At 37.7% G+C, this 14,142-nt stretch overlaps 1 protein-coding gene across 2 annotated transcripts in view; it reads left to right on the top strand.

Annotated features, from left to right (window-relative positions):
* Window positions 1-9,673, top strand: part of HOOK1 (hook microtubule tethering protein 1) — a 71,900-nt gene extending 62,227 nt beyond the window's left edge. For both annotated transcript variants that reach the window (XM_058717212.1, XM_058717211.1), the window contains 3 exons: window positions 1,908-2,009; window positions 4,360-4,428; window positions 6,152-9,673. In XM_058717212.1, coding sequence (XP_058573195.1) covers window positions 1,908-2,009; window positions 4,360-4,428; window positions 6,152-6,322 — 342 coding nt within the window. In that variant the 3' untranslated portion in view covers window positions 6,323-9,673. The remainder of the gene's footprint in view (window positions 1-1,907; window positions 2,010-4,359; window positions 4,429-6,151) is intronic.
* The last annotated feature ends 4,469 nt before the right edge of the window (window positions 9,674-14,142 follow it).

Raw genomic sequence — 14,142 nt, 5'->3', positions numbered from 1 at the left:
GCAAAGTAAAAGAATGGCTATATAATATTCAGTTGAATGCAGTATATAATAATTTAGTCATCATCCTGTTGTTGGAAATAGTTTGTTTCCATTTCTTTTTCCTTCTTGCTTCTAGAAATAAGACTATAGGCAACTTATTTATATAGAAAGCTTGCCCCTTATTTTGGCTTATTATGTTAGCCTTGTTCCTAAGCTAATGGGTCAAATGGAAGTTTTACGTCAAAGGATAAGAACATTTTAATAATGTGCTTGATACATATATCTAAATGATATTCTAAAAGGATCACAATTAAGTAGATAAAAGAGTGACCATGAATACCATATTCTTGTCATCATCAAGTACTATCATTTAAAAAAAAAATTGCTGGAGCGCCTGGGTGGCTCAGTCGGTTGACTTTGGCTCAGGTCATGATCTTGCAGTTCATGAGTTCAAGCCCCGTGTCGGGCTCTGTGCTGACAGCTCATAGCCTGGAGCCTGCTTCAGATTCTGTCTCTCTCTCTCTCTCTTTCTCTCTCTCTGCGCCCCTCCCCCACTCTCTCTCTCTCTCTCAAATAATAAACATTTAAAAAATAAAAATAAAAAGCAATTGCTTGTATGATAAACATGATTTCATTTCTTACCTTTACATTATTTGGAGGGAGAGGTTAACTATAGTAACATAATGTCCGTGATAGAAGATTCAGAAAATATAGAAAAGTCACAATCATACTTTTTATTACTTAGAAGTAAAAAATTATGATGTGTTCTCTGTAATTAAATTATGATTTAAACTCTGCTTTTACAATGTGAACTCCTTGAAGGCAGGCACCAAGCCTCCTGTATCCCACGGGCCATAGTCAGTGCCTGCCATATTCGGCACTCAGCAAATTGTTTTGAATGAACCACAGTAATTTTTAGGCATATTACCTTTCAGTTTTTTCCCTTTACCTCAGTGAATATAGGTGAAATCTTTAAATCAGTTTAAATCTTTTTGAATAGATTTGTAATTACATCATACAGCTGACCTTATTATTGGAAATTTGTTTTTGTCTTCTAATTTACACCTGATATTTTCAAGTTAATTTCTTGTTATACTGCTGGCTCCATAGTTTAGTTGAGTCTATGAACAGCATTCTGAGCAAATCTCTTTTTACCTAACTTTTAGTGACTTCCATAAATGTGATTGAGCCACTCTAGGGATTGCAGACAAAGTCATCAGTTTCTAATAAGTTGATCTTACATATTGAGTTACATTTCACTAGATAATGGTAGTGAAAAAGGTTGTTGCTAAGAATTTTTTTGTTACTTTGTACAATGAGTTCCTATATAATTAGCAAATTCTTTTAATTTTTTTAAAAAAATGTATCTGATAAATATGGAAAGTGTTGTTTCAAGACCTCAGTGCTCAAAGTTTAATAAGACTAGATTACTATCCCTGAGTACTGAGCCTTGGAGAAAGGAAATTTTTTTTTTTCAACGTTTTTTATTTATTTTTGGGACAGAGAGAGACAGAGCATGAACGGGGGAGGGGCAGAGAGAGAGGGAGACACAGAATCGGAAACAGGAAACAGGCTCCAGGCTCCGAGCCATCAGCCCCAGAGCCTGACTCGGGGCTCGAACTCACCGACCGCGAGATCGTGACCTGGCTGAAGTCGGACGCTTAGCCGACTGCGCCACCCAGGCGCCCCAAGGAAATTTTATTTTGAGATAGGGATCTTCCCATTTTGGTACTGAATTATAATATCATTCTACCTCTATAATGTTATTTTTATTACTCAAATTTAATTGTAAAATAAGTCATAGTTCACACCTGGATCACTTTCTGGATAATTTTCCACTTTATTCACAGAGGTTTATAGGTGCTTATATTTCAGTACTTGATAATGTAAAGTAAATGTAAAATATTTGTTTTTTTTTCTTTCAACAGGTAATAAAAACTTTAGATCCCAAACTAAATCCAGCATCAGCTGAAATAATGCTACTTAGAAAGCAGTTGGCAGAGAAAGAGAGAAGAATTGAGATTCTGGAGGTAAAATTTTCATATTCACACGTCTCCTTTTAATTATTCTGTATAATCCTGATAATTAATTGCTGTCCACCATCTGCCATTAATGATCAAGTTTCACAAGAAGTTGAAATCAGGAGCTGGCAATGCCATGTTTTAGCGCTCAGTATGTTTACTACAAAGCATCTCACCAGCCAATAGGAGTTTATCTACTCTGCTACATTGTCTCTGTCACTCCCACAACAGCCAGTCCTGTGGATAGCCCTTAGTGGCTAATAGAGTTCTGTTGTAATGTTAGCTCCTTTTAAAATTATGTGGATTAGAGTTCATTCAGAAAATATAAGTAAATAAAGGAAAAAAAGGAACCAAACTCACCTTTAAAAAAAGGTACTCTACTCTGTTAATTAGATTTTCCTTCTCTTTTCTTCTCCCTATTCCTCACTGGAACCTAAGTAAACTCATTAGTTGCAATTCCTGGGGGAAGAAAGTGCTCATAGAATCCAGTAAGTCCTTGCACTGAAGTGGCAGTCTTGGTTGTTAATCATGCATAGTTATGTTAGCGATGACATCTTCTCATTAATTAGCCGGGTCTTTAGAACTTATTTTTTGTGCTGATGATCATACCATTTTTACTGGCTGGGTTAATAAGTATGTCAGTCTGGAACTGTATATTCATAGATTTTATAATTGGGCATGTTCTAGTTTCCTTTGCAAAGTGTTTTACAAAATTATTTAATACTGTGGTGAGATGTGATACTGTTCTTGAAGTCATTATGTGCTTCCTTATAATAATGTATGTGTAATTGCAGAGCCATGATGAGATCTGTATCCTAGCCTTGAAATTTGAGTAATTGATAGTAGGTTTCTTTTTAAATCAACTAAGAATGTTGTATTTCAGAGAACATGTTTTATTCATTTACCATTTTCTTCATATTATTTCTGAGCCAGGGGGTATGGACTGTAGTGGAACTATTTTGTTTAAAGACTTAACATTCCAAGTGCACAACAGCCTTATGTGCCCTTTGCTAAGTGCTTGTCCAGGCCTTGTCAGGTGCTGTAAAAAAAAAGCACTGGATGGGGGCATCTCTCTGCAGAAATACTATCCATTCTTCAGCATCCAACTCACATGTGTCTTCCTGGATTCCTTAGGCAAAGTTGGTTATTTCTCCATAGCGATTCCATGTATTTTGAACTCATTAATTCAGCCCACAATAGCATTGTTCTTCTTCCTGGTGTGTGTCAGAGTTTGAGGGCAGAGCGTGTATCTTATATATCTGTACTCCCAGCATTAAATATCACATAAATGAGAGGCCAAGTTTGCTGCTTTATTGGTAAGTTCTCTTAAAGTTATCACCTCTCCTCTCTGGTCCTAGGTCTCCTCATCTGTAAAATAATGAGACTTGGACTGAAAACCCCCTGAGCTCTGAGTTGCCCTGATTATCCACCTCCCAGTGAATGCCAGTGAGCGTGTGCAGCATCGTCGATGCTTCAAGTGCAGCTCCCCTACCAAGTAGAAAGACAGAATGGCACCTCTGATGATAGGGCTTTGAGGAGAAACTTGGGTTACGTCACAGCATATGGGCTTTGGTTCATGTGTACTTTTCTGCACATACACTGCAAGAAGCAAAAATAAGAGTAATATAAATAGCAGATGTTATTCTATCTGCCATCGTTCTTGGGGAGTCATTGTCTGGAATGGGTGTGAGCCAGCAAAAGGCCATCTTGCCCCCGTCATTTCTTGCGTCCTTTTGTACTGTGAGCATCTCGCTGTAGGAACACTCACGTGTTTATGTAGAATATTTACGTGAGCCAACTGTATCTGGTGCTCAATGAAATTACTAAATTTGCTATATTTGAGCAATTAAGAAATGGATGTCAGTCTCTAGGTCAGCACGCAAGCATGGCCACAGGCAATCTAGTATACAGATGACCAAGGAACGAGAGAGAAAAATTCGGGTTAAGTGTTATAGGAGATCTTTAGGATTTTCTGGCATATGTTTTACTACATCCTCTTTCTCCTTAGTTTTGAGTCCTCCATAGATGCTGGTCTGTTTTGTCATCTAACCCAGTTATTACTTTCATCTCTCTTTATAGGTGACAGTAGCATGAGAATCATGAGTTTCTTATTTGTTGTTGCTTAAGTGCTGTCCTACCAGTAAAATTTTTGAAGTTAAAGGTTTACTAGTCACAGTCTTACTCTTTCTTAAAGGTATTGTGCATGCTTTCTCCATGATCCAGTTCAGATTTTGACTGCTTTATGTGCTACACAATGCATTTTTCAAATTTCCTCAGTGAGCAGAGTGAAAAAATGATTCCAGTTTTGGTAGTTTGGGTTTATTTCTGGGATTTTGATAGTCCTTGTGTCTTTTTCCAGAGTGAATGTAAAGTAGCAAAATTCCGTGATTATGAAGAAAAACTCATTGTTTCTGCCTGGTACAATAAGGTGAGTTGACATTCAACCAGTGATTGGATGTTGTGTTTATCAAACGTTTTGACCAGGAGCCACAGAAAGAAATATATTTTCTACCACAGATCATTACACATGCATGCTTATGTATATAAGTAAACAGAAGTTACCCTGTGTGCATGTACCCAGGTGTCTCCTGACATAGTCTCTTCTTTTTAATGTGAGTCATAATCCAAATTATATACTTTAGTGTTTTTAGGTGATGCACATGAAGCACACACACAACAGCTCACAAATATTTTAAAAATTGCCTTATTGGAGCTAAAATATTTAATTTGTGCTTCATACAGTGTTTCTGTAGAAATGTGAATATTGGTGAAATGAAAATCCTGTGTTTCTAGTACTCAACATTTGTTTTAACATCCCATAAAGCCTCTAAGTGTGTCTTTCACTGTGTTTTGTGTTTTGTTTTGTTTTGTTTTTAATAAGAAATACTCTTCGGTAGTTGTATGTCTGTGTTAAACAGGAGAAAGTAGTGTAAAATTATTTGAAGTGCATTTTATTTTGTCATCCTGTCAGTGGGATATTTGCAAGCATTTCATGATGTATATGGTTCTTTTGGATTATTTTAATTGAAATAGAAAATAACACAGCCATTGTCCACCTTAGCTGTTGCTTATTTAGTATGAGAGAGTATGGACTCCCATGTCTGAACCCTGTGCTTCCCCACAAACAGCGGGCTGTCCTTCCTCAAACATGCCTGTTCTTGTATGTCACCATATTTTTTGTCTGTGCTCTTGCCTTCCCTTCTCTGTTTGATAAAATCTGGCTTAATTTAGCAAGACCTTAAAGGAAATCATATGTGAAGTGTTCCCAGAACTTTCCCTCATAAGTCAGTCATCCTAGTTAAGATTGGTAACTGTGTATTATTTTCTTTGTTCCTCCGTAGCCTCTCAATACATAAATTATTAAAGATATTAGATCCAAATAATGCATTACGTATTCATTTTCTACCCATGTCTTTTGAGCATTTACTATATTCTGTGTGTTATACTAATTCCTAGTGATTCTAAGCTTAGTAAAATTCTATTACGTGGGCTAGTGAGCAAAAGTAATTACTTTTCTTACTAAAAAACCCAATATCCACAACTACAGTAACTTGTCATGTATCAATGTGTAGATAGACAGTAGTGAACTATGGTGGTTCTCACACTTTGGCACGCATTAGAAGACTTGTTAAAACACAAGTTACTGGATGCAGCTGCAGAACTTCTGATTTAGTAGGTCTGGGTAGAATCTACAAGATAGAATTTCCGTTTTTTTTTTTTTTTTTTCCAGTGGTGCAAATATTAATCTGAGGACCTCATTTGAGAATCATTGACCTAAGCTTTTCTCTTGTGTTATGTCTGCTCATAGTGGGTGGAGTGAAGGCCCAAACAGAAAAAATTACTTTGGAACCTTTTTTTATTGTTATAATTAAGCTTAATTTTAGAATACTAATTTAAGCTACTGTTTTTGATGATTTCAAGTTTAGTGGGTTAAAATAGAGAAACTGAGTTTTATGCCTTTGTTTCCTCCTCCTTGCTGGTGTTACAGTGTACAGATGAATTAGCTTGTGAACCCTTAGCTTTTCTATGAAAGGAGAAAAACATCAATCAGCTTTATAGTAGTGTTTTGAGGAAATGACTTTATATTTGTCAAGTGAAAAGCACTTGACAAACTAAGTAGTCTTGTTCCTTATCTGCTTATGTTTGTGCAGAGTCTAGCGTTCCAGAAGCTGGGGATGGAATCTAGGCTCGTGAGCGGCAGTGGTGCCTGCAAAGACCCTGGTGCGTGCGCTCCCGCACGGTCTTTCCTGGCACAGCAACGGCACATCACCAACACCAGAAGAAATCTCTCTGTTAAAGTTCCTGCTACAACACCTGATTAAACTACAGAAGAAAACATAAACAGAAGTGCCCTTAAAATATTTTCTATCCTTCAATTAACTTCCAGATTGAAAAAGAAATTTATGACGCTGGATATCAGCTATTTTAAAATTAACATGCACAAAATTAATTTTGTCAGCTGACTTGGAAAGCAAAATATAGAGTCAGCTGTTTCTCTAAGGGAGTATATTTGAGTAATTGGAAGATGTAATTAGGCACACATCTCAAACTTTTGTCTTCTGAGAGTGTTATAATTTCAAATTGACTTTGTATATTTTAATGTTTTCACTTGTACCAGTAACTTGGTTAATTTGCAATGTATAATCAGTAATAAGTAATTTACAAATATATCTATATTTGCTTTATTGCGTGGGTCCATATAAAAATAGTCTTGAGTAGGTACATGGAGAACTATACAAGAGTTACGCTTTTTGACTCAATGCATAGAAGGTTTTACCTCTATCCTCAAATCTGTCATCAGATGGGTCTCTTTTATCATGTGATGGATGTTATAACATTTGCAAGATTGACTATCGAAATGACTTTTTGCCATAGTAAAAGTGACTAACTGGAGATTTTGCAGATTCAGGAAACTTCCTAGTTCTCATATGTACCTACTATAAACAAGGGCTTCTGTACAGCATGGTTGAAATGTTAAGGATATGGAAATAAGCTGACTTTTATAAGTGATTTTTCTGATGGGAAGTAAGGCAAAAAATATAATTTGTGTGAAATGTCCATACATGTTTTAATATAATTATCATAATTATTGCTTTTAAGCATAAAATTATCAGGGCATTTACTAAAAAACATGCCATAATAGTTTTTCCTCTTCACTGCAAAGAGATGGTGTGGTGATGGAATAATCCGGAACCAGTTTGATTTTGTTTACGAATTAAAGAATCTGTCTGGGACTGAGTTTATGGTATTCAGTTCACTTCTATCCGAAGCTTTTATCTTCAGAGGTGTTATTTTCTAATTTTTTTGGCCTTTTTTAGGAGCCACACTTTAGATCTTGAGTTAAATCTGTGCTGTCCAGCATTCTAGCCACAAGCCACATGTGGCGATTTAAATAAGATTAATTAAAATTAAAAATTCAGTTCCTTGGTCACATCAGCCACATTTCAAATGCTCAACTGCCACATGTGGCTGATGGCTCTGGTATTGGAGAGTGCAGGTATAAAAAATTTCCATCGTTGCGAAAAGTTCTTTCGGACAGTGCTGTGATCAACCTTTCTTTAGTAACTTGGAAATACTCTTTGATATTAGACCACAAACATAAAAAGAAGAAAACTGTTCGGATTCTTCCAGATATGAAAAGGAATTGAATTGTGGCACAATTAGCATTTTGTATTCCGTATAGTTGAATACCTTAGGTTGTGACGTTTGTAGTTCATCCTTCCAGTGCCGTTCGCCAACTGCGTACCTGTCAGCATATGTCTGGACTAGGGGTCAGCAAACGTTCTGTAAGAGACAGATGGTAAACAGTTGAGTAAACACTGTCGGCTTTTTGAGCCATATGATGTCTCCCAAGTACTGGACTCTGCTGTAAGTGTGAAAACAGCAACCATAAACAAATATGTAAACAAAATGGGTGTTGTTGCATTTCAATAAAATTTTATTGACAAAAAACTGGCAGGAGGATGGATGTGGCCTGCAGGCTGTAGACCCCTGGTCCAGATTTTATTTTCCGCCTTTCATTGCATATGTGAGTATTGTTCCATTTACAGTATTATTCATTTAGATACTTGCTTTTTAGATTATCTACCAGTACACTTTTCCTAATCACTGAAAATACAAGAATTTCATACTGCATTTAGGTCTCTTAAGATTAGGGAGCATCTGTCAGGATATATTGTTTCATCAGGGTTACTTCTGTTGACTACCTCTTAGATTTTGATGGTTTTTATTGGTGCAATTATATTGTTGGTTTGCTTTTTTGTATATTCCTATAGTCTGCCTGCCTGCAACTTTTAGTGAAATGAAATAGCCCTGTGAAAATATTTTAGCATGCTGATTAAAATTTTCCAAATATTATGGCGTTTTGGTATATTTTGGTCAGTGTAGGACATCTGCTCCTTTGGTGTTTACTATTTGCTCATAATTGAGATTTTACAAGTTCTTCAAGCTCCCTTTTATTGGAATTTGTTGTAAAACATCAATTTCAATAATTTAGTATTTTCACAGTCAATTGCTCATAAATTTTCAATTATTATATTTGGAATTTCTAAATAATTTGTGCAATTTCTGAATAAGGACAGAAAGCTAGATTCTTTTTTAATAGAGAAAAAGCAATTTTGTGATTTATCACTTTTCTAGTTGATAAGTAGAATTTAAAATGCTTGATACAGGAGTATTTATACAAGACTAATGTAAAGTTCTGTATTACTGTGATTAACCTTATGGAAATTCAGGAACTGATCAGAAGTGAGATTATTTTCCACATCTGGTTAATGTAGTGAGATTGACACCCTGTGGGTGGTACAGCATTATAAATATTCATCACGAACTATGATTTATGTCTGTGTTTTGAGGCTTGAGTGCATATGCCAGGGAAGAGAAAGCCAGCATCTATCTGTCTGTATGGTAAGGTCTTGAATGCCTCACTGATAAAAGTACAACCCCAGACCAGTTTGGAAGCGATCTTTAATTTTGAGCATTTGCTCTAAGGTTAATATTCCTTTCTCTTTTTAAGTTAAAAGTGTGTATACATATGACAATGATCACTTAATGTATTGAGAAATATTTGAAGTTTATTCTGTTTTTTTTTTTTTCAGTGAATCAGGCTGTTGAACTCTTATGATTTAGTATAGATTAAGAATTAATGTCTTATCTAGAAACACTAAACTGAGTATCCCTCATTAAGATGTCATCATCTGATAACTGGATTTCTAATTTGAATGTTAGATAATGCTTCTACATCTACACCTGTTTCTGTATAGTGGCACATTGGGCTCTATGGGGTGGCTTTTAGGCCACAGTACTATGTTACGTTCTCTATAGGCATATTTAATGAGAAACATTCCTATGTAAAAATGTGTATGTATGGCTGTATGCATACATTCCTGTTGTGAACCTGTACATTACAAAGAAGTAGCTTGGGAATTTGTAAAGCACAGCCATTAAAGAAAATAGTGTGCAGTTATTAAACTTGATGTAGCTTAAATGTTACGTTTAGTTTACAAAGGTTCTTTCTATTTTCTATGGCAAAAGACTTTGACACTTGAAAAATAGAAGCAATACTTGATTTATTTTTGTAAGTATTTAGGATATTATTTTAAATAAATGATTGTCCAATAACAATATAATAGTTGTGAAACGTTTTAAATAAACTTTCTGATTTCTGTGTCTGACAGTGATGGTGGATTTTTAGTGGCTACAAGTGCACATTTATTTGCTGCTTTAAATAAAGGACTTAAAATATTTAGTTTGTTAAAGAAAAAATAATTGCATTAATTCTAATTTAGTTTTTCATTTGAATTTTTTGGTGAATGAGAAGGTGTGTAGGAGTGATTTTTTTGGTGTTCCCTTTTTATGTCTCCAGTTTCACATGGGGATCTGGACATTTTCCATTATCATGAAATCCAGAATATTTCTGGGTTTTCTTTGGCAGAGATTGCTGCTTATCCCTCAATATCCATTATCCCCTTCTTCCTTTGGTAACAGAATGCCATATTTTAGCTTGTGATTTCACTATCCAGTGACCGGGGGGTGGGGAGGATAACTACTTTCCAGACCCCATTGTAACTACATGGGGCCATTTAAGGTCTGGCCAAAGAGATGTGACCCTCAGGGACGATGGAATAACAAAGACTAAGGAGCTTGGATCCCTGATACCACCATTTAGCCATATTAGCTGCCACTTCCCACCTGAATTTCTCTTAAGCAATGTTTCTTAAAGCCACTTTTGTTTTGTTTTGTTTTGTTTTGTTTTGTTTTGTTTTGTTTTGTTTTGTTGTTTCCAGCATCCTTATTTCCCATTCTATACATGTGTGTCACAATGAATTGTGAAATTTTTAGGAAAGTACAACATGTCTTGGAAAGGCTTAATTCTGTTGCTGCTAATAGATGCCCAGTAAATATTTGTTTTATCACATGAATGAAGTTCATGTGCCAGACATGCAAAAATGAGAATAAAGTCCAATCTCACTTTAGATAGATCCCCATGTTGCCAAAAGAACATGATTCCATAAATTGGACTTTCTGAATTTTACAATAAATGCTGGCCCAACATCATCCCATAATTTTGTGATTAGTTCCCTACCAGAGATTCTTGACCTATACTGACCAATGTGGTGGTTCTAGCCACAATATGTATTTAAACAAATTTTAATTAAGTTGTATTTCCTCATTAGCCTAGTGGCTACAGTATTGGTCAGTGCAAGTAAAGAAATTTCTATCATCACAAAAAATTGAATTGGACAGCTTGTTCTAGATGCCTAGGTTGAATGGACACATTCTACATCTCTGAAGTTTCCAGTGGTACGTGACCACAGAAATGTCATGAAGTGAAACCTTCAGACACCTTCCTGCACACAGTGACACGCTCAGGGATAGAGCTGAAGTTGGATTGTTAAGCCGGCCGTGATTGTGATGGTGAAACACTTGGTTCCCTTGCCCAGGTGGGCCACAGCAACTTGCTCCCAGTAAGTAGTAAAACTTGCAGTTCAGACCTGCTGCTTGCTTTACCTCAAATATTTCCCTCTTTCATAAATCCTTCCAAGTTTTCTCGAATAAGATGACAGATCTTTCTGAAGTTTTCCAATTCTTTGTCTTAGTGACCGGAATGTGATCAACCTTTTTTTTTTTTTTTTTTAATGCCCCACTACACTAAGTTTCTTGAGGTCATTGGCCATATCTGGTTCATCTCTGTTTCCCCTCCAGCACTTGGCACAGTATCTTCTGCACAGTCGATACATATGTACTAGCTGAACTAGACTTGCTGACGATGGACAGAATGTTTTCTTTAGAAATCCAGTCTCAAGACGCTCTGAAGAGATAAGGGAAATGCATTAAAGGAGTATCTGAGTGGGCAAGAAATTAAGAAATGCTCCACCCGTGAATTCAATAAACTGTTGCACATGGATCGGTATCTCTGAGAGAAATGCAGAAAAACACTTGAGAGAGACTTGTGCATACCAGGTGACTAAGGAAATACCCACACTGAAACAGGTAAGAAGAGCTAAGGCACACTTTCACCATAAACCCCACCCCCAGCAAAGCACCACACAATTGGGTGGAGCCCTGCCCCCACCCACAACAAGCAGCTTCTCCCTAGGGAGTGAAAGGCTTGGACCATGCATCTAGCATCCCGACTTTTATGGTTGCTACCTAAAGAACTAGCTTCTAACTAAGGCATCATCTCTGGGAGATGATGAGGCCTGGGATGTGCTAGTGTCCTGGGACCTCAAACAACAAGGACATGGTTTTAAGTGGGCACACAAACACTTCCCAGGGCCCTTCCCTTGGCTCAGTGCTGAGTGGCAGGCAATAAAGCTAAGTTCCCTGCTTCACCCTTGGACAGGTCCGACTGCACATCTAGCACTGTAACTTTTCCAGCTGCTGCCTGAGGGCTGGCCTAGTCATCAGCTTGCATGTAGAAGCTGATGGGGTAGGCAATCCCCAGTCCTCTGAAAGCGTGATCAATCTGGTGGGTACTTCCTGTATTGACCCTCCTACCCCACCGCCCCTGGCTGACTCCAGTGAAAAAAACCTAGCCATCAGCTTCTCCCTGGAAGGAGTTGAACTCTACATCTAGTGCCCTCACTTTTCCAGCTGCTGCCTGAGGGTCTAACTTCTAACTTTCTTCTCTCTAGGAGCTGACAAGGCCCAGCCTTCAGTAGTCCCTTTGGGTGCACAGAGAAAGCGACAGCTTTCAATGATCCTGTAGGCTCTTCTTAGGACTCCTCATCTCAGCTCGCTCCAGCAATAAAACCCAGCACCTCTCTGGAAGGTAGACTATACTACCACCCTGACTTTTCCAGTTGCCAACCGACAACCTGGCTTCTAACTTGCCTGTTTCTGGGAGCTGATTGCACAGGTAATGACTAATGTCTGGGATTTTTGAAAAGGTGTATGGGTACTTACTTCCTGCAGCTCCTATACTCAGCAATGCTGCAGCAGTAAAACCAAGTCCCCAGCTGCTCCCTAGAAACAGATGGACTTTAGACCTAACCTCCCTCCCCTCAGCCTTTCCAGCCACTACCCAAGGGACTGGCTTCTGACCCAGCTAGGAGAGCTATGTGACTCAACATTTATGAGGACCCTGGGGCAACAGGAGACAAAGTAGCCATTTGAAAGAGTGTGTGGCCTAAATGAGGGAGGAGGAATTTGCCACAGTTCCTCTGCCCAGCTCAGTGATAAACTCTGGCTCCTAGCTTCTCCCTGAGGAGGGAAGGAATTGGACTACACATGTAGTGTTCCAACTTTTCCAGCTGCTGTGTGAGGAATTGGCTTTTACCTCACCTGTCTGGAGGCACTAACAGAACTTGGCATTCTCTGCTCTCCTGGGGGCCACCAAAAACAAGGATGACAGCTTGGACAAGCACAGAGGTTTGAGAGGCATCCACAATCTCTGGCCAGGCTGATTTGTGAGGCTCATCTCCTATGTGAGGCCAGTCTGTGAAGACTTGGAGAGGTGGGTGTTTTATCTAATGTACAGAAAGCAACATAGAGTGTCAAGGAAAATGAAGAAAGAGGAAAATCTGTTCTGGATAACAGAACAAGGTAAATCTCCAGAAACTGACCCTAATGTTATGGAGATTTGTGATTTACCTAACAGAAAATGAAAAATAATGATCATAACAATGTTCACCAAACTCAGGACGACAACGCATGAGCAGAGTTAGAATATAAACAAAGAGAAAATATTAAAAAGTACCAAGCAGAAATCATAGAGTCAAAGAATACAATAACTGAACTGAAAACTTAAAAAATAAGCTTTACTAACAGAGTGTATTAAACAGATGAAAAGATCAATGAAACTAAAAGGTCATTGGAAATCATTCAGTAAAATGGGCACAAAGAAAAAAGAATGAAAATGTGAAGATAGCTTAAAGGACTTAAGTAATACTCCTTATGGGAGTCCTGGAAGGAAGAAAGAGAAATGGGTGGAAAGCTTTACTCAAAGAAATAATACCGGAAAGCTTTCCAAACCTGGGAGAAAAAAATAGAAACCCAGATCCATAAAGCCCAAAACATACCAAATAAGATGAAGGAGACTCACACCAAGACAAACTGTCAAAAGTTAAAGACAGAATTTTGAAACAGCAAAAGAAAAATGGCATATTACACACAAGGGAACCCCTTAAGACTATGGGCAGAGTTTTCAGCAAAATCTTGCAGTCTGAATATACATAGTGGGACCATATATTCAGAAGCCTGAAAGGAAAAAGAACAAAAACAAAAATTACCTATCAGGAGTACTAATCCTGACATACATGTCCTTCAAAAATAAAAAGGAGGTAAAGACTCTTAGATAAACAAAAGCTGAAGGAATTCATTACTACTAGACCTGCCTGACAAGAATTACTAAAGGGAGAGGGGGTGGCCTGGGTGGCTCAGTGGGTTAAGTGTCAGACTCTTGATTTCAGGTCAGGTCATGACCTAGTGAGGGTCAGGCTCAGGGTGGAGCATGCAGTTTGCTTTAGATTCTCTCTCCCCCTCACCCCCTGCCCCTCCTCTATCATGTGCTTGGGCTCACTCTCAAAAAAAAAATACTAAAGGGGGTTCTTCAAGTTGAATGAAAGAATGCTAAATAGCAACAACACAAGAACATAAGGAGGTATGAAACTCACTGGCCAAGGTAAATATAGACAAAAAC

The sequence above is a fragment of the Neofelis nebulosa genome, chromosome 2 (genome assembly GCF_028018385.1).
Source record: "Neofelis nebulosa isolate mNeoNeb1 chromosome 2, mNeoNeb1.pri, whole genome shotgun sequence".
Classification (NCBI taxonomy): Eukaryota; Metazoa; Chordata; class Mammalia; order Carnivora; family Felidae; genus Neofelis; species Neofelis nebulosa.
The sequence above is the reverse complement of the archived record's forward strand: the minus strand, read 5'-3'. Positions and strand labels throughout refer to the sequence as shown.